The 18779-nt window shown below is 36.3% G+C and overlaps 1 protein-coding gene across 1 annotated transcript in view; it reads right to left on the bottom strand.

The window, feature by feature from the left end:
* LOC107545778 (A disintegrin and metallopeptidase domain 3-like) overlaps window positions 1-18779 on the bottom strand; it is a 58586-nt gene that overhangs the window by 17478 nt on the left and 22329 nt on the right. The window contains exons 7-9 of the mRNA XM_087814186.1: window positions 17624-17689; window positions 4684-4755; window positions 4280-4446 (exon numbers count right to left, since the gene is read on the bottom strand). Of these exons, the coding sequence (XP_087670312.1) occupies window positions 4280-4446; window positions 4684-4755; window positions 17624-17689 (305 nt within the window). The remainder of the gene's footprint in view (window positions 1-4279; window positions 4447-4683; window positions 4756-17623; window positions 17690-18779) is intronic.

Genomic DNA, 18779 nt, shown 5'->3' with positions numbered 1-18779 from the left:
TGAATCGAACTCTGAAGGAGACACTAGCAAAATTCCACCAAGAGACTAACCTGCCATGGCCTGATTTACTCCCCTTAGCTTTGTTCAGGGTTCGAAACGCTCTTAACTCCACGGGCTACACACCCTTCGAGCTCGTGTATGGGCAACCACCAGCAATATTGCCCATCCCGAGGGGAGAACTACGAGTAATCAGGGAAGCCAATCAGACTAGGTATCTCCAGAAACTGGGGAAGACACTAGAACAGGTACACAAGGCCGGACTAGGCCCAGACCCAGTCCCTAGAGGGGGGCCAGTGCACCCTTTTAGCCGGGAGTCAGACAAAGTTTGTGACTGGCCCTGAATACCCTGTTTGGAGCTATCAACAACCCTCTTCTTGAGGTCTCCTCTGCTGGGTCTGGGTGCATTTGGAAATAACCAAGATGCACAGCAAAGTCTGCTTTTCCATGGCCAAGGTGCCGATGTACCTGAGGCAAAGACTCAAAGCACTCAGGTCTGCCTCTGCCTGCAGGCTGCTTAATCTGATTCTCTTAATGAGCCTCAGGCTATAGAAGCTCCACAGGGTGAGGCAGCTGGTTGTTATCGGTCTCTTAACAAGCCTGAGCTATAGAAACTCCTCTGGGCAAGGCAAGAGGCTATCCAGCAGGGTTGGGCAATTGTTTCCAGCCTTAGGCAAAAGCCAAAAATTTTCTGTTTGAGAAAGATGTCCCACACAGCCTGGGAAATGATTTGGCACAGGAATCTAGACCAGCATCCTCTGATCTCACTCTCCAGAGCCCACAATCCTAGACTCTCCCCACACAGCTCCAGTTTGTTCCGCTCCCCCTCCATCAGAGCCCAAGCTGAGTGGCTGCACAAAAACTTTGTGTTGGCTTTTAAAGAGGGTGCCTGCAGTTCCAACTACCTCTCCCTGGCTGACAGAAACCCTGTTGCATTTCACAGCCAGATGTTATGTGGGCACCTTTCTCAGTTCTGGGTCTCTTGACTGGGAAGCCCAGCCTGGGGTTGAGGCCCCAGAGTCCTCAGTGGGAACCCCCCCAGCTGAGATATCCCTCTGGACCTTCAGGTGCTGCCTGTGGGAGCCCAGGCTGCCCTCTCGTATCTGTACTTCCTACAGGTTTCAATGCAGTTTCCACCTTTCCTCCTTGGTGATGAGGGTGTTCTCCAGCTAGTCTTCACTTGGTTTTCAGGATGTTTTTTCTATGTTTGAGTTGTAAATCCACATTGGCCCCGGGAGAGTGTCAGTGTAGCTTCTACGCAGTCCGCCGCCATCTTGGATCTCCTCCTACAATACTTCTTCATTTGAACATTTAACCTATTTATATTTAAGGTTATTATTGATGGGTACTTCTCTATTGCTGTTTTATTTCTTTATGCCTATGTTTCTCATTCTCTCTCTTTCAACTTATTTCAGGAGTCACTCTAACATTTCTTAAAATGTTTGTTTGGTGGTCATAAATTCCTTGAGCTGTTTTTTGTCTGGAAAGCTCCTTATTTCACCATGTATTCTTAATGATAGCCTTCTGGATAGAGTATTCTTGGTTTCAAATCCTTGTTTTGCATTATCTTGAAAACTTCATGCCATTCCCTCTGGCCTGTACAGTTTCTGATGAGAAATCAGCTGAAACATTATAGGAGCTCCTTTGTAGGTACTTACTTTTCTCTTGCTGCCTTTAAGATTCTCTTTTTGCCATGAATTTTTGGCATTTTAATTATGCTGTGTTTGAGCATGGGTCTCTTTGGGTTCTTCCTGCTTGGGAATCTCTGTGCGTCCTAAACTTGTGTGACTTATTCCTTCACCAGGTTAGGAAAATATTTTGTCATGATTTCTTCAAACAGATTCTCTAATCCTTGGTTACATTCTTTCCCTTCTTGTACTCCTATGATGCAAATATTGTTATATTTCGTGTTGTCCACAGCTTTCTTAAATCCTCCTCCTGTTTTTTAATTGGGTTTTCTTTTTGGTTCTCTTATTGCTTTTTTTCTACCCTGTCTTCTACGTCGCTGATTCAAACCTCAGCTTCTGCTAATCTGCTGTTTATTCCTTTAACTTTATTTTTTATTTTGACCTTGTCATTCTTAATTTCCTTCATAGTTTCCATATATTTTCTCATGCTGTTGAGCATCCTTATGATTAGTATTCTGAATTCTATATCTGATAGGTTTCTTATCTCCATTTCATTTAGCTCTTCTTCTGGAGAATTCTTCTGTTCTTTCATTTGGGGCTTGTTTTTTTGTCTCCCCATTTGGCTGCCTGTTTGTATTTGTTTCTATGTATTAGCTAGATCTGCTAGGAATCCCAGTCTTTTGGATTGTCTCTTGTGAAGGACAAAGTCAGATGTTATGTGGGACTAGCCTTGAGTACCCTGTTTGAAGTTTTCTACACTCCACAGCTTGTTTCCTTGGTTGGGGCTGAGTGTGTTTGGACACGACCAAGATGTGTACCAAGGTCTGCTTTTCGAAGCCTTGGGTCCAAAAGCAAATCAGGCAAAGACTCAAAGCAGGCAGAGGTTGTTATTCAGTCTCTTAATGAAACTCAGGCTGTAGAAACTCCACAGGGTGGTGGCTGATTTTTATCAGTCACTTAATGAGTCTCAGGCTATAGGAACTCTGCAGGGTGAGGAGAGAGGTTTTCCAGCAGGGTAGGGCAATTGCATCCTACCCAGGCAAAAGCTTCTTGGAAGGTAAATGTCTGCCTGAGAAAGATGTCTTCTGCAGTATGGGGGAATGACTCAGTACCCTTGATGGGTATCCTCTGAGCTCTACTCCCCCAGCCAACTCTCCTAGATTCTCCTCACATAGCTCCAGTCCACTCTGCCTTTGTTCTGCCAGAGTCCAAGGTGAGTGGCTGCACAGGAAACTATTTGTGTTGGCCCTTTAAGAGGGCACCTGCATTTCCACCTGTGTCTCTCTGGCAGACAGAAACCCCACTGCTTGTCACAGCCAGATGTTATGTGGGCATCTTTCTCAGTTCTGGTGATCTGGGCTGGGAAGCTCAGCTTGGGGTTTAGACCTCAGAGTTCTCAGTGGGAACCCCTGCCCCCCATAGCTGAGATATATCCCTCTGGGCCTTCACCTGCTGCCTGTAGGACCCAGTCAGCCCTCTCTCGCCTCCATACTTCTTACAAGTCTCTATGCCATCTCCACTTTTTGTCCTTGGTTATGAGGGTGCTGTCCAGCTAGTCTTTAGTTGCAATTGATTATGCAGGAAGGTTTTCCTATATTTTAGTTGTAATTCTAGTTTGGTTTTGGGAGAGTATAAGTGTAGCTTCCACTCAATCTACCACCAATTTGGAAAATGATGAGCTATGTTTACTTTAAAATGTGAATACTACATATCAAGTTCAATGTGTTTAATCATTTTGTGTTGGGTAATCTATAGTTTCTACAAAGTTAAGTTCTAAAAGATTCTTTAACACTATTTGATACCCAGTAGTGCCTAATCCTTCCAAAAAGTTAATGAACACTTTTGTTACCACTTGGTGGACATAACTCTAGGATACAAAAGTTAAGATAACTTACTGACATGATTTGCACATAGCAAACCTTTAAGTATGTGAAAAGATTGGATTGGAGGACAAATAGAGGGAGAGACTATGCAATAAACTCACTAAGAAAAAGAGAGATAGGATGTACAAACTGTCCTCACTCATTTTAGCTCTTAGTAAAGACTGCTCGTGAATTCCCAAACCTGACTTTATATTCCACAGGTGACACCAATAGATTTATAAATGTATCCAATATTGCTTAAGAGTTTAGAATTGTGGGGATTTTTCATGTAAAATTACTGAATTATTAAAACAAAAACTATATTAGGCTCTTGAAAGTATACTGCAAGTAATTAAATAGCTACCACTTAGGTCAATATAGGAATACCAGAAGGTAACAGCACTGTCACTTTAATATTTTGTATTGTAACCAGCTTTATATGCAATTGTTGCATTCTGTTAACTTATTATATTTTATTTAATGTTAAAAATGTGGTTTCAGTTATTTGCATCTAAGAAAACATTTAAAACCTCAGAGGCCCAAGTTTATCCCAACACTTCCTATATTTTTAAGTTCATTACATTTCCATAGGTAAATAGCCCACTTTGAGAATAACGGCCTACACGATTTATTATGTTACCTTTTTATTTGATTTTTTAATTTTGTACTTTGCTAACACTGTACTCATAAACTCTTTTTTGTCCTTATACATAACATTTTCTATGTAGTTTTGATAGCTAATATATCAACTAGTTTGATAAACCCCATTATCAATGTGAATAAGGTACTTACATTAATAAGAATGTGACCTCATGGGACTTTTGAAACAAAACTTTTTTTTTCCATAACACAAATCTTTGTAGTAGTTCATTAGGATCCCCGGTAGATAAAATCTTATTCTGATCTGACCAGAGGTCCAAAGATGTTAACATAGCAGTCAGGTTCAGCTGGGAAAACATCTGAAAACAAAAGATGCATGACCAACAGTTTAGGCAATCACATATATAACATTACATCTCTATACATAATGCCAATATATTCAATTTACTATTATTTGAGATGAAATCCATTGGTGGTGAAACTGGTTGGTAGGACTATACATTTTATAAAAATGTGCTATTTTTGTAAGTGCTATTTATACAATGTTATTGCATTAATACAATGGTTCTTATTTGAAATATGAAACGAACACTTACAGTGTTGATAAGGCCAAAGATATGGACAACTTTCTCAGTTGCAACCGCCACTTCAGAGCCCATATAATCATACTGAAAGACAAATTCTGTTTCTTAATCACTAGTGAAAATTACTAAGTTACCACATTTTCAGTAGATAAAAAATGTTACAATAAGTGCTTAAGTGAAAGGACAAAAGCAGAAGATTAAGATTTATCAAATGCTTAATAAGTTTTAGGCAGAAATCTAGGGCCTTTACATATTAATCAATAATATCAAAATGATAGTGTTATGATTATCTTCCTGTTTACACATATAGAAATTAAGGGTCAAAAGTTAAGATTCCAAGATGGTAAAAATACTAAAGATAAGAACCAGAAATGAAATCTCTCACAAAACCACTAAGTCTTTTGGTCTAACATAGAGTTCTGAGTACCATAATGGTGAACAATTTTAAGAATATCTCTTTATTTAAAGGAACAAAAATCATATTTTCCATGAAATCCTTCTTATTGTGAGGTCACATACATTTCTAAGTGTTTGGGAAAGGGTAAGAACTGGCAGTTTGAGGTTTTCAATAATCTCCAGCAAGTCTGTAGAAGATTAATGACAGAAAATAAAATGCAATGGTCAGAGTTCTCTGATATAGACAAAAAAGATGATGCTATTCTCCTAGCTCTATGGAGACTGTACTTTTCTATTTATCTGTATATTTCCTTTCTCAACAAATCACATTGTAAATTTACCCAATGTGGCATGTGTGTGGTATGAGTGAAGGTGATCCTTTGTAAGGTTAGACATGTGAAAAACAAGGGAAAAGAAATAAAAATGTGATTATGGAAATGAGTCTGCATACATCAATAATCACAAATTCGCAATACTCAAAGTGATAAAAACTATTAAAAAGCCACTATGTACAAATAAAAATTTAAAAATGCCTGCATTACAAAGACATAGAAATATTAAAAGTATGAAAATATATACCAGAAAACTACTAGACATAAAGCAGATGTCATATAATATATCGTTATATTAATTAATATAATAGTTGCATTAATATAAAAAAGCTTAAGGCAAAAATGAACATAATAATTATCAATATAGTTGAATATTGATAAAATGTTCAATTCATCAGAAATATGGCAGCATTTTAAACTTGATGGTAACTAATAGCATTGCAACAAAATGTATAAAATAAACAGAATTATAAATAGAAAGTAATTATCAGAGTAAGGGATTTTTAAATAGTTCCCTTAATCATTAATAAATCTAGGCTGACTTGCTGTCATGGTAACAGGTTAGGTAAGTGTTGAGCTTGCCTTCTCTCACAACCACATCAGAATTACAACTACATTACAAACAACAAAGAGAACCTCCTGAAGACTAACAGAACACAAGTCCTATAACTAAGGATAAAAAGAAGAAGCCATGACAAAAGTGGTATGAGGAACAGAGATGCTGAACAGGCTGGTGCCACACCCACAGTGTGCAGTTACAAAACGAGGGGGTTTTCTCAGCTAAGGAGGTCCCCTCTGAGGAGCAAAGGGTTGCAGCATCACACAATCTTCCGGATCTAGGACTCCGGGGCTAGAAAGAGAAGTCCCCATGACATTTGGCAATGAAAACTAGTGGGCATTGCAGCTGAGTGAAACAGAAAATGGCTGGAGATCTAGAAGCTGCAGATTTTAAAGGGATTGGCAGCAGACTCAATCACTCTCAAATTCATCCTCTCTGAACTCCAGCACTAGGACAGCAACTTGCAAAGTGCCAGGAACTTACAAGGAGGAGCTGAATTAACTAACTTCAGAGTGAAGACACTATAGTTCCTTTGTTGAGCTCTTTCTTTACCCACCCAGCAGGTATACACAGGTGCCAAATCTTACTTCTCCATTAAATTGGACAACACCCTTTATCCCACGCTGGTGATTCCCTGAAACAGCACCCCACCAGACTCACACACCCTGCCTGAACCTTTCCCAACAGCTTTTCCACACAAGCCACCCTCCTTGGCAGCTGGCCTTGGGCATACCATATACCTCTTACTAAGTGGTCCCAACCCAGCCTTAGTTCTCAGCCTGGCCACCCCCAGGTGCCTCCAAGCATAGCAGAGGCAACCAACTACGGATTACTTTGTATATCCTACCAGGTGTCCCCTAAAAGACACAGGAAGTTGCAGACATTAACATGCACAAGAGTCCTTCTCATGAGACTCTAGAATCAACACACCCAATGGCTGGCTTTAGACCACAGCAGGACACCACCCAATCAGGTTCAAAAAAGACAAACCCATAGGGCAGACACAGCAGGCACCAGATCCCTGCTAAAGCAAATCTCACCTTGTTGGGACAGTCCTTGAACAATAGCTCATCTGTTGAGGTCATTACCATTCCTCAAAGTCAGTCAGCCTTAGGGTCAATCCCACCCACTGAAATTTGAACAGCAATCAAGGGTTAACTTCAACAAGAGGCACACATAACCCACAAAAGAGAAACCCCTGGAGCACCTGGCTCAGGTAACCATGGAGACTTGCTAGTGGACACTACAATAAACCAACTAGATAAAGCCTTTCTGCCAAGAGTAGGAGACATAGCTGATATACTAAAAACATGAACAAACAGTGAGTTAGCTAATTCAAGGAGACATGAGCCCAGTCCGGCGTCGCTCAGCGGTTGAGCGTCGACCTAGGAGATCATGGTTTGATTCCCAGTCAGGGCACATGCCCGGGTAGCGGGCTGCAGCCGATCAATGACTCTCTCATCACTGATGTTTCTCTCTCTGTCTCTCCCTCTCCATTCCTCTCTCTGAAGTCAATAAAGATATATTTAAAAAAAAAAAAAAAGGAGACATGAAACACGTCCCAAAAGAAAAACACAGAACAAAACTCCAGAAAAAGAACAAAATGAATTGGACAAAAGCAATCTATCACATGAAGAGTACAAAACACTGGTTATAAGAATGCTCAGTGAATTAGAGGAAGAATAGGTAAACTCAGGGAAAACTTCAACAAAGAGGTAAGAAATAAAAAATGAAGGTAGAAAACAGAAAAGGAATCAGTAAGAAATGAAGAATACAATAACTAAAATAAAGAATACATCGGGGGGAATTAATAGTAGATTAGATGAAGTAGAGGATCAAGTAAGTGATCTGGAAGACAAGGTCAGGGAAAACACCCAAAAAGAACAGAAAAGAAAAAAAAAAGTTGTTTAAGGGCCCTCTGCGACTACATCAAGCATACTAACATTTACATTATAGAGGTACCAGAAGAAAGAGAAAGAGAGAGCAAGGATTGAAAAGCTTTTGGGGGAAAAAAATAACAGAAAAGTTCTCTAACCTGGTAAAGAAAGTAGACATACAAATCCAGGAAGCGCAGAGGGTTCCAAACAAGATGAACCCAAAGAGGTCCACACCAAGACACACCTTATTAAAATACTCAATGTTAAAGGCAGAGAGAGAATCCTAAAAGCAGCGAGAGAAAAGCAGTTAGTTACTTACAAAGTAAATCAGACTGTCAGCTGATTTCTCAACAGAAACTTTGCAGGCCAGAGGGATTGGCACAAAATATTCAGTTATGAAAAACGAAGACCTACAACTAAGATTGCCCTACCCAGTAAAGGTATTATTTAGAATCAAAGGAGAGATAAAGACTTTCCTAGACGAGAATAAAATAAAAAAGTTCATCACTTCTAAACCACCATTACAAAAAATGTTAAAAGGTTTTCTTTAAGAAGAATACACAAGATCAAAAATATAAATATCAGAGATTAATGGTAATAACCTTTTAGCTCACTGACATGGCAAGGAAAACTTTTATTTACTAAACACCTGCTCTTACTATCATCCTGCAGTGACCTTTGAAACCCCAAAGGCATATTACCTCATCCCTACTTCAAATGTCATAATGTCAAATGTGAATCCCCCTTTCTATCTCTGAACCTCTTCTGCATGTAGGATCTCTAACTTTCTCATGCATATGAGGTTCAAATACACATATATGTATTAAATTTGGTTATTTTTGTCTAGCAAAAGAAAGAAAATATATAAAAGAAAAAAATTCTCTATGACAAGGGCAAACAATAAAGGCAGTGGTTCAACCAATGTTAAAGCTCAAAAGTTAAAAATCCAAAATAGGAAGATCATGTGTAATCACAAGAAATTAAGGTGTACACACAGACATACATGCACAAAGGAAGTAAAAAAATAGTAACAAAGACATAAACTTGGAGAGGTGAGTAAAATTGTAGAGAATTTAGGATGTTTTCTAACTTAAGCGACCATGAAATTAAAATAGATTTCTCAAAACTTAACTTGCTATATAGGAAACACAACTTAACAAAAACCAAAAAATCAGCAAGAGATATACAAGAAATAAAGAGAAAGGAATCGAAACACACACTATAGAATCCACACACAAGAGAAGACAGCAAGAGAAAAAAAAAAGAAATACAAACAGAAAACTATTAATAAAATGTCAATAACTATATACCTATCAATCACTACTTTAAATTTAATTGGACTAAATGCTCTAATCAAAAGATATAGTTTGGCTGAATAAAAAAACAAGACCCATATATATGCTGCCTATATAATACCCACTTCAGATCAAAAGACATACAGACTGAAAGTAGAGATTTAAAAAGTTATTTCTTGCAAATGAAAATTTTTAAAAAGCTGGAATAGCAATACTTACATTAAAAACACACACTTCAAAACAAAGATTGTAACAAGAGACAAAGAAAGACATTTCATAACAATAAACAGCAATCCAACAAGAGAATGTAACTTTCATAAATGTCTATGCACTGAACATAGGAATACCTAAATACATAAAGCAGATATTGATGGATATAAAGGGAGATATTGAAAGTAATACAGTCATAGTAGGGGACTTTAACACATTATTGATATCAATGAGGTAAAAGTGCCCTTAAATAGCAAATTAATCAGATGAACTTAATTGATATTTTTAGGATATTTTGCCCAAATGCAGCAGAATGTACATTTCCCTAATGTGCACATGGATAATTTCGTAGAACAGACCACACGTTAGGCCACAAACAAGTCTCAATAAATTTGAGAAGACTGGCCCTGGTTGTGTGGCTCAGTTGGTGGAACATCATCCTGTACACCAAAGGGTTGCAAGTTAATCCTTAAGCAGGGCCCATATGGGAGGCAAACAATCGATATTTCTCTCTCACATAGATCATCATCGATGTCTCTCTCTCTCTCTCTCTAAAAATCAATAAAAACCTATATCCAGGTGAGGATTTTAAAAAAAAACTGAGAAGACTAAAATCACATCAAGCGTCTTCTGCAATCACAACTGTATGAAATAAAAATCAACAGGAGAAAACTGAAAATCACAAAACATATAAAGGATAAATGACATGATAATAAACAATAAGTGAATTAACAATGAGATAAAAAAAGAAAAAGATACACTGAGATAAATAAAAATGAAAACAAATGACCCCAAATCTATGGTACACAGCCAAAGTAGTTCTAGGAGGGGAATTTCTAGCAATAGAGGCTTAACTCACGAAATGAAAATAATCTCAAATAAACAATGTAACTACACCTCAAGCAAGTAGAAAAAGAACAATGTTCAAAGTGAGTAAAATGAAGAAAATATTAAAGATCACAGTGAAAGTAAACAAAGAATAGCCTTAACAAAAACAATAGGAAAGATCAAGGAAACCAAAAGGAGGGTCTTTGAAGAGATAAACAAAATCTATGGGCAATTAGACAGAATCTAGAGAGAGAGAATGGAGGGGGGGAAGGTGCAAATTTTAAAAAAATCAGAAATGAAAGTGACAACTGATACCATGTAAATACAAAGGATTATATAAGAATAGCATGAACAATTCTATGCCAACAAACTGGACAACCTGGAAGAAACAGACAAATTCCTACAAACATGCGATCTTACAAGGCTAGATCAGAAAGAAACAGAAAAACTGAACAGAAAACTACTAATGAAATCAAATCAGCAGTAAAGACTATCAACAAACAAAAGAGCTACACCAGATGGCTTCACGGGTGAATTTATCAAACATTCAAATAATTAATACCTATCTTTTCAAATATTCCGAAAAGAATTCAGGAGGAAAGAAGGCTCCCAAACTCATTTTACTAGGCCAGCATTACCCTGATAATAAAATCAAAGACATTCCAAAGAAAGTCTACTTTGGCAGTATCATTATCCCCAATGAACATCAATGTAAAACTCCTCAATAAAATATTAGCAAAATAAATTAAGTAATACATTAAAAAGGTCATATACCATGATCAAGTGGGATTTTTTCAGGGGATGCAAGCCTGGTTCAATATCTGCAAATCAAATAACGTTATACATCACATGCAGAAAGTGAAGGGTAAAAATCATATGATCACACCAATACATTTTTTAAAAATCATTTGACAAAACCCAACATCCATTTATGATAAAAAACTCTCAGAAAAACAAGGACAGAGGAAACAAACCTCAACATAATAAAGGCCATATATCACACACACACAGCTCACATCAAACTCAACCATGAAAAGCTGAAAAGTTTTCCTTTAAGATCAGGAACAAGATAAGGTTGTCCACTTTCACCACTTTTATTCAACATAGTATTGGAAGACATAGCCACAGCAATCAGACAAGAAAGAGAAATAAAAGGCATCCAAATTGGAAAGAAAGAAGTAAAACTACCATTATTTTCAGATGACATGATACTATATAGGGAGAACCTTAAAGAATCTACCAACAAGTTTTAAAACTAGTAAGTGAATTCAGTAAAGTAGCAAAATACAGTATCGATATTCAGAAATGGGTTGTATTTTTATACACCAATAACAAAGTAACAGAGAGAGAAGTTTTAAAAAAATCCCATTTTGAATTGCAACAAGATGAATAAAGTACCTTGGGAATAAATTTAACCAAGGTGAAACACCTGTACTCAGAAAAGTATGCGACATTAAAGAAATTGAAAGAGATACAAATAACTAGAAGGATATATCGTGCTCATGCACAGGAAGAATTATTATCTTAAAATGTCCATACTACCCACAACAATCTAAAAATCCAATGCAATTCCTACCCAAATACCAATGGCATTTTCAGAGAACTAGAAAAATCCCAAAATGTATATGGAATGAGAAAGACCCTTCATAGCCAAAGCAATCTTAAGAAAGAACAAAATTGGAGGTATCATGCTACCTGATATTAAACTATATTACAAGGCTATAGGAATAAAAACAGCATTGTACTCCATGACACATACATCAATGAAACAGAATAGAGAGCCCAGAAATAAACCCACACCTATATGATTAATTAATCTATGACAAATGAGGCGAGAATATATATTGGGGTAAAGACAGTCTCTTCAATAAATAATCTGGAATCAATGGACAGACACATGAAACTGGATCACTTTCTTATAGCATATATGTACAAGAATAAACTCAAAATGGATTAAAGACTGAAATCTGAGACCTTAAACTTAACATTGGCAGTAAACTATTTGACATCACTCTTAGTAATATACTTTCGGAAATATCCCCTCAAGCAAAGGTAACAAAATAAAAAAATAAACAAATAGGACTATATCAAACTAAAGAGTTTTTGCACAACAAAGGAAGGCAAAAAAAAAAAAAAATGAAAATCAACCTTCTGAATGTATGAAGACATTGGCCAATGATATACCTGATAAAGGGTCAATATCCAAAATATATAAGAAATTCACACAACTTAACACACACAGAAAATCCAATTTAAAAATGGGCAGAGGACCTAAATAGACACTTCTCCAAAGGAGACATACAGATGGCCAATAGACACATGAAAAGATGCTCAGCGTCACTAATCATCAAGGAAATGTAAATTAAAACCATAATGAGATATTAATTCACACCTGTCAGAATTGCCAACATCAATAGATCAACAACACAATGGAAAACAGTTTGGAGGTTCCTCAAAAAATTAAAAATACATGGGTCTTGCCAGTATCATGCTAAGTGAAATTACTCAAATAGAAAAAGAACCATATAGTTTCACTCACATGTGCGATATAAAACTGAAAGCAACAAATGAACAAACAAGAAATACAAACAAACAAAAATTCATAGACACAGGCAACATTATGGTGTTTACCACAGGGAAGGGGGTATAGTAAAGGGGGTAAAATACATAGTGATGGAAGAAGATTTGACTTGGGGTGGTGGGCACACAATGCAACACACAGATAATGTATCATAGAATTGTACACTTGAAACCTATATAATTTTATTAAGCAATATCACCCCAATAAATGTAATAAAAAATAAATTAAATTAAATAATAGAATTACCATATGGTCATCATTTCCACTTCTGGGTATATTGATCCAAAGAAATCCAAAACAGTAATTTGAAAATATACTTGCATGCCTATGTTCATTTCAACATTATGTACAATAGCCAAGATATGGAAGGTACCTACGTGTCCATTGACAAATAAATGATTAAAGATATGTGGAATCTAAAGAACAAAATAAACTAATGAACAAAATAGAACCAGTAACATAGAAGCATGGAACAGACACGAATCTCACAGGGAAGGCGGGGGTAGGTGGGTGGCTTGAGATTAACCAATGAATTTATATGCATAACCCCTGGACACAGATAATAGTGTGGTGAAGGCCTGGGGGGGGGGGGGAATAAAAGGGGTCAATGGGAAAAAAGGGGGACATCTGTAATACTTTCAACAGTAAAGATAAAACTTTTTTTAAAACGATGAGTTACATATATACAATGGAATATGGAATATTACTCAGGAATAAAAATATAAAATAAAATCTTGCCATTTGCTACAACATGGGTGGACCTAGAAAGTGTTGTGGAAAGTGGCGGGTGCCTGAGGGGAGGGAGGGGAGTGTGACTACATAAAGAAGGTGAAGGGATTCACTAAGGAACATAGATGCATACTGCACGGACACAGAAAATAGTTTACTGAAGGCCAAGGGAGGGGGGAGACAGTGGTAGGTGGAGGTTAGCAAAGACGGAGAGGGATGGGGGACAGCTGCAATATATCAACATTAAAAATTTTTAATTAGCAAAAATAATGAATAAATAAATGTTAAAAAATAAGTGAAATAATTCACACAAATACAAATACCATATGATTTCACTTACAAGTGGAATCTAAAAAAATAAATAAACAAAACAGAAACACACTCTTAGATACAGAAAAGAAATTGATGGTTGCCAGTTTGGAGGGAGGGAAAAAATGAGTTTAAAGTGGGTTGGGATTACAATGTACAAATTGCCAGTTAAAAAAACAGCAACCATAGGGATATAAACTACCGCATAGGTGTGAAACTTGAGAAAGAAGATACGCACTAAAAAGGGTTCCTGTTGGCTAACTAGGCACAGATTTTAAAAAACAGAGCCTAGCAGCCATTTCTACACAGGGACCTCTCATGCAAACTGCACTTCAGAGGGAAGTCTGAACTTAACCTGCATGAATTGTGATTCTACCATCTGAGCCAGCCCTTATAAAGGAGTTCTTGGAATCCCCTTTCAACCCAGAGCTGTGCAGCTCTGACCAACCAGTGTGGCTCTATTCTGACCAATGAGCACAATGCCTTTTGGACCAATCAAACTGCAAGGATTTGGAATCCTCATTTGCATGAGGATGGAATAATCAGGGACCAAGGGAGACCATTTCTGTCTACATAAGCCAGCTCCCCTCTGGCTCAGGAAGCACATTCCTTTTCCAGGGAAGACTGAAGACTGTGTTTCCCTGGCTGAACTGAAAAACCTAAAATGTCTTGCTGGAGCAGAGCCGACTTGCATAGGCCAGAGCAGACTGGCACAGAATGCAGCAGACCAAAGCCCAGTGGAACACAGTGCAGTGCAATGAGACTGGCAAGGAGCAGAGCAAAGAAGAGCCGACAAGCTGGAGAGGGGCCTGGCCCCAGGGCTGCCTCACAGCTGTGCTGTTTTCACAGCTGTGCTGTACTACAGTTGAGCTGTTTGGCACTGAATAAAGTTTTCTTCTTCACTGCACCCCAAATTGGGGATTCCAGTTGGTGTTGAATTGATGCCAAAAAACATTGGTTGACATAGGGAACATAGTAATATTGTAATAATTATGTATGGTATCACATGGGTACTTGACTTATGAGAGGGGATTACTTGGTACGTTATATAAATGTCTAATCACTATTTTGTACACATGAAAATAATGTAAGATTGTATGTTAACAGTAACTGGGAAACTCAAACAAACTTTGGAAATAATATACATATATAAAAGCTTAAATTAAACAATTGGAAATGTATAGTTTTCAAATATACATGAAAGTTTTATAACTACTGACTCATATTAGGCCAAAAAACAGGTCTTTGGATATAAAACATAGTATCATGTAGATCACATTTTCCACCACAGTGCAGTTAAGTTATAGTAGACTTGATAAGTATTTTGACAATGTTATTTTTACTTAGAAGGATAACTAGACTGTGGTGATATAAGATAATAATCTTGTTCTACATAAATTTACACTGGAAAAAAATTAAGCTCCATGATGCTATTTACAACTTGCAAATGGAGAGAGCACAAGTGATAATGGGATACCATATTTATAAATCTAAGTAGAGAGAATATAGGTGTTCTTTGTGTTAATCTAATCTTTGTAACTTTTTAACCTCTTAAAAGTGAAGATAAAGATAACTTAGATGAACAAAAGCTGAAGATAATTCAACAGGCTACACGGAAATATCAGAAACAAAGAACCAGAAGAAAAATAAATTGTTTTGGAAATGGTAAATATGTGAAAAAAAATGAAATACTTTTTTTATTTCCTTAAATTTTTTATACATGCCACAACTGAAAGTTCAATTTCAAGTAATTTATTTTGTGGTATATAATGCATGGAGGAGTAAAATATAATAACATCACAAAGGTGCTAAATGGAACTTTATTGTTGTAAAGGCTTTACATTATATATGAAGGGTTGTAACTAGTTCTACATCATGATAAGTAAGGAATATTCATTGGAACCTCTAGAGCAGGGATAGGGAACCTTTTTTCTGCCAAGGGCCATCTGGATATTTATAACATCATTTACTCCTAGATTTAGTGAATTTTGAGTCCCATCTGCAGTTGCCTTGGCAGGGCCAGATGAAATGATTTTGTGGTCCCTATATGGCCTGTGGGCTGGAAGTTCCCCACTCCTGCTGTAGAGAAACCACTGGTTTGAGGGGTGGGAATGAAAAGCTTTAGTAGAAAACAAACAAGAGAGAAAAATAAATGCTAAAATAACCCACTAATCCAAGTGTAGCAAAGGAGGAACAAAGTAGTAAACAATGGATTGAACAAAGAGAACACTAGTAGGAGAGTAGTACTTCACCTATACCCATAGGTATCAGCACTTTTAATAAACATAAATCAACTAAATCTTCTAATGAAAAGGCAGGGATTATCTGATGGGGTAGAGAAAAAATACCTATCAATAGGCTGTTTACAGAATCGTACTTTAAAATTAAAGACAGATAACTTGAACACAAAAAGAGGGATATTATTTTAAAAAAACAAACACAAAACTCTTCAGAGGTTTTTTTGCAGGATAATATTTGCATTCAAAATGCCTTCTCTTGTTATTGGAACAGTAAGAAGGCATATAGCTACTGGAAACAGGAAAGTAAGCTGTCTAGATTTAATTTTAGCAACCTCTTGGGGTGGCTGTGGTATAGCATAATTCCAATGCCTATGATCCTGGTTTGGGTGCCAAATAGTATTATTCCCATGTAACAACAACAATAAAAATCTAAATGCCTTCAAAGGGGGTTAGCTCATAAAACAGATTAAATTATATTAAATATATTGATTGGACAATATATAAACATTAATATTAAATTGAAGTAACACATCAATAACGCATAAAATAGTTTACAAAATAGCATGTATAAAACAAAGGTATTTGAGCCCTGGGAAGTTTGGCTCAGAGGTTGGAGCACTGGTCCCTGGACTGAAGGGTCCTGAGTTCCATTCCCTGGCCATAGTCAGGGCGCGTGCAGGAGGCAACGAGTTGGTGTGTTTCTCTCACATCAATGTTTCTCTCTCTCTCTCTCTCAGAAAAAGTAATGGAAAATATATCCTCGAGTGAGGATTAAAAAATAAAATAAAGCAAAGGTACAAAAATATACACACTGCGTGTATTATTAAAAGAGGAAAACATATGCATGTAATTTATCTCCTGGAAAATAAAATTATACCTACTTGTTCTTCATTATTTTGTCCATCTATTCTTCCCTATTACTGTTTTTATTAAACATTATTTAAAGCTCTTAATGTTTCCTTTTATGAACAAAATATAGAACAGTATGGCAGTCATTGAGAGATCTCATGGAAAAATATCAGTGATAAATGGACAAATCAGATGTTTTTACTTCCTATCCATATGACTTTGTGAAAAATTTCCATAACTAAATGAACATTCCTATGAATAAGTCTTCCTGTCATTCACATCTAGAACTTCCACAGGGGAACCCAAATGTTTATAAAGCATAAAATAATCTTATAAAAGAAAATACTCAATAACAAGGATCACCAATTGAGTATTACATGAAATAGCTTGTTTTAAAACAGAAATCAATTTAAGAAAGAAAATTTCACCACAATTTGTGGTGGATTCAGAAATATCTGCAGCTAGTTATAATCCAATAGATTATAGTGTAGTAGAAGCCTTCCAGACATACAAGTTATACATTGTTACTAGAATTCTATACTGATTTAGATGTCAATACCGTAAATACTGGTCCCCTATTTCAATGAAGAGGAGATTGACATTTCTTTATGCCCTGCTGTACTGAGGTACATATTTTGAACACAGTAAAATATATCTGTACTGCAAAGAAAGCATGTTTCTTTTTCTTATTCCCTCTGCATTTAAACACAAAACAAAGATATAATGAAACGTATCAATAATGCGTACCAAGGCTTTATCCATAATGACTTGTATTTTCAGAGTTCTTTTCAATAGTGCAACATCTGATTTTTTCTGTGAAACGGGACATGAATTAAATAAAACATTTTTAAAATTATTATATTGTTTGTAATTATGTACATTACATACATACACACAGAGAGGTATAGATGAATAGATAGATAAATACAGATACATAAAGATACAGATAATAGGAAAATAAGAGGATGGATGCTAAGTAAATAAGCAGGTGAGCTTCCAAACAAATATTTTAGGAACAAGTCAGAAGCTTTTACTTTATATTTTTTATAATTAGAATCCTCAGAAAAAGTTACTGCAATGAGGGAGAAGTCATATTTCCTTCCTCTCGAAACGTTCCTCTAGGTTCCTCTCCCAACCTTCAAGCTAACAGACTCCCATCAACTTTCCACCAAGCACTGCCTCTATTTTCTCATTATTTTTATACTTCTAATTATTTATATTAACTTTATTGTGGCTGACACCCAATAAAATGCATCCAGTTTAAGTACACAGTTATATGCATTGGTATTAATGCATACAGCCATGTAACTATTCCATAAGTAAGACAAAGAATGATCCCATTACCCTCTTCCAAGTCAATAGCCTACATGGCTCAAGGAAACCAATGATCTGCTTTTTTCAACATAGGTTACAACGATCTATTCTAGAATTTCATATAAATAGAATTATATGGCATGTACTCATTTCTATCTGGTTTCTTTCATTCTGCATTCATATGTGTTATGATTATTAGTAATTCATTAGTTTTGCTCTAAGTAGTGTGCCATTGAAGATATACATTGCAACTTGTTTATACATTTACCTGTTGATCATTTGGCTTATGCAGACAGTTTAGCTATTATAAATAAAGCTGTTATAAATATTAATATTTATACAGGTCTTTGTGCAGTTTTTTCTTTCATTTTTCTTGGTACTTAGAAATGGAATACCTGAGTCATATAACAATTGTGGGTGTGTAAAGTGATACGAAAGTGCCAGATTGTTTGCTAAAGTCATTTGATCATTCTGCATTTTCACCAAGAATTTAGTGCCAATGGTTTCACATTGTTGCCTACATTTGGTAATGGTATTAATTCTAGAATCGTTGAAAGATTTTGAAAAGCAGGTTATATGTAAAACTCTT

This window comes from Miniopterus natalensis, chromosome 2, assembly GCF_054644295.1.
Source record: "Miniopterus natalensis isolate mMinNat1 chromosome 2, mMinNat1.hap1, whole genome shotgun sequence".
In the NCBI taxonomy this organism is placed as follows: Eukaryota; Metazoa; Chordata; class Mammalia; order Chiroptera; family Miniopteridae; genus Miniopterus; species Miniopterus natalensis.
This window is presented reverse-complemented; position numbering and strand designations above follow the sequence as displayed.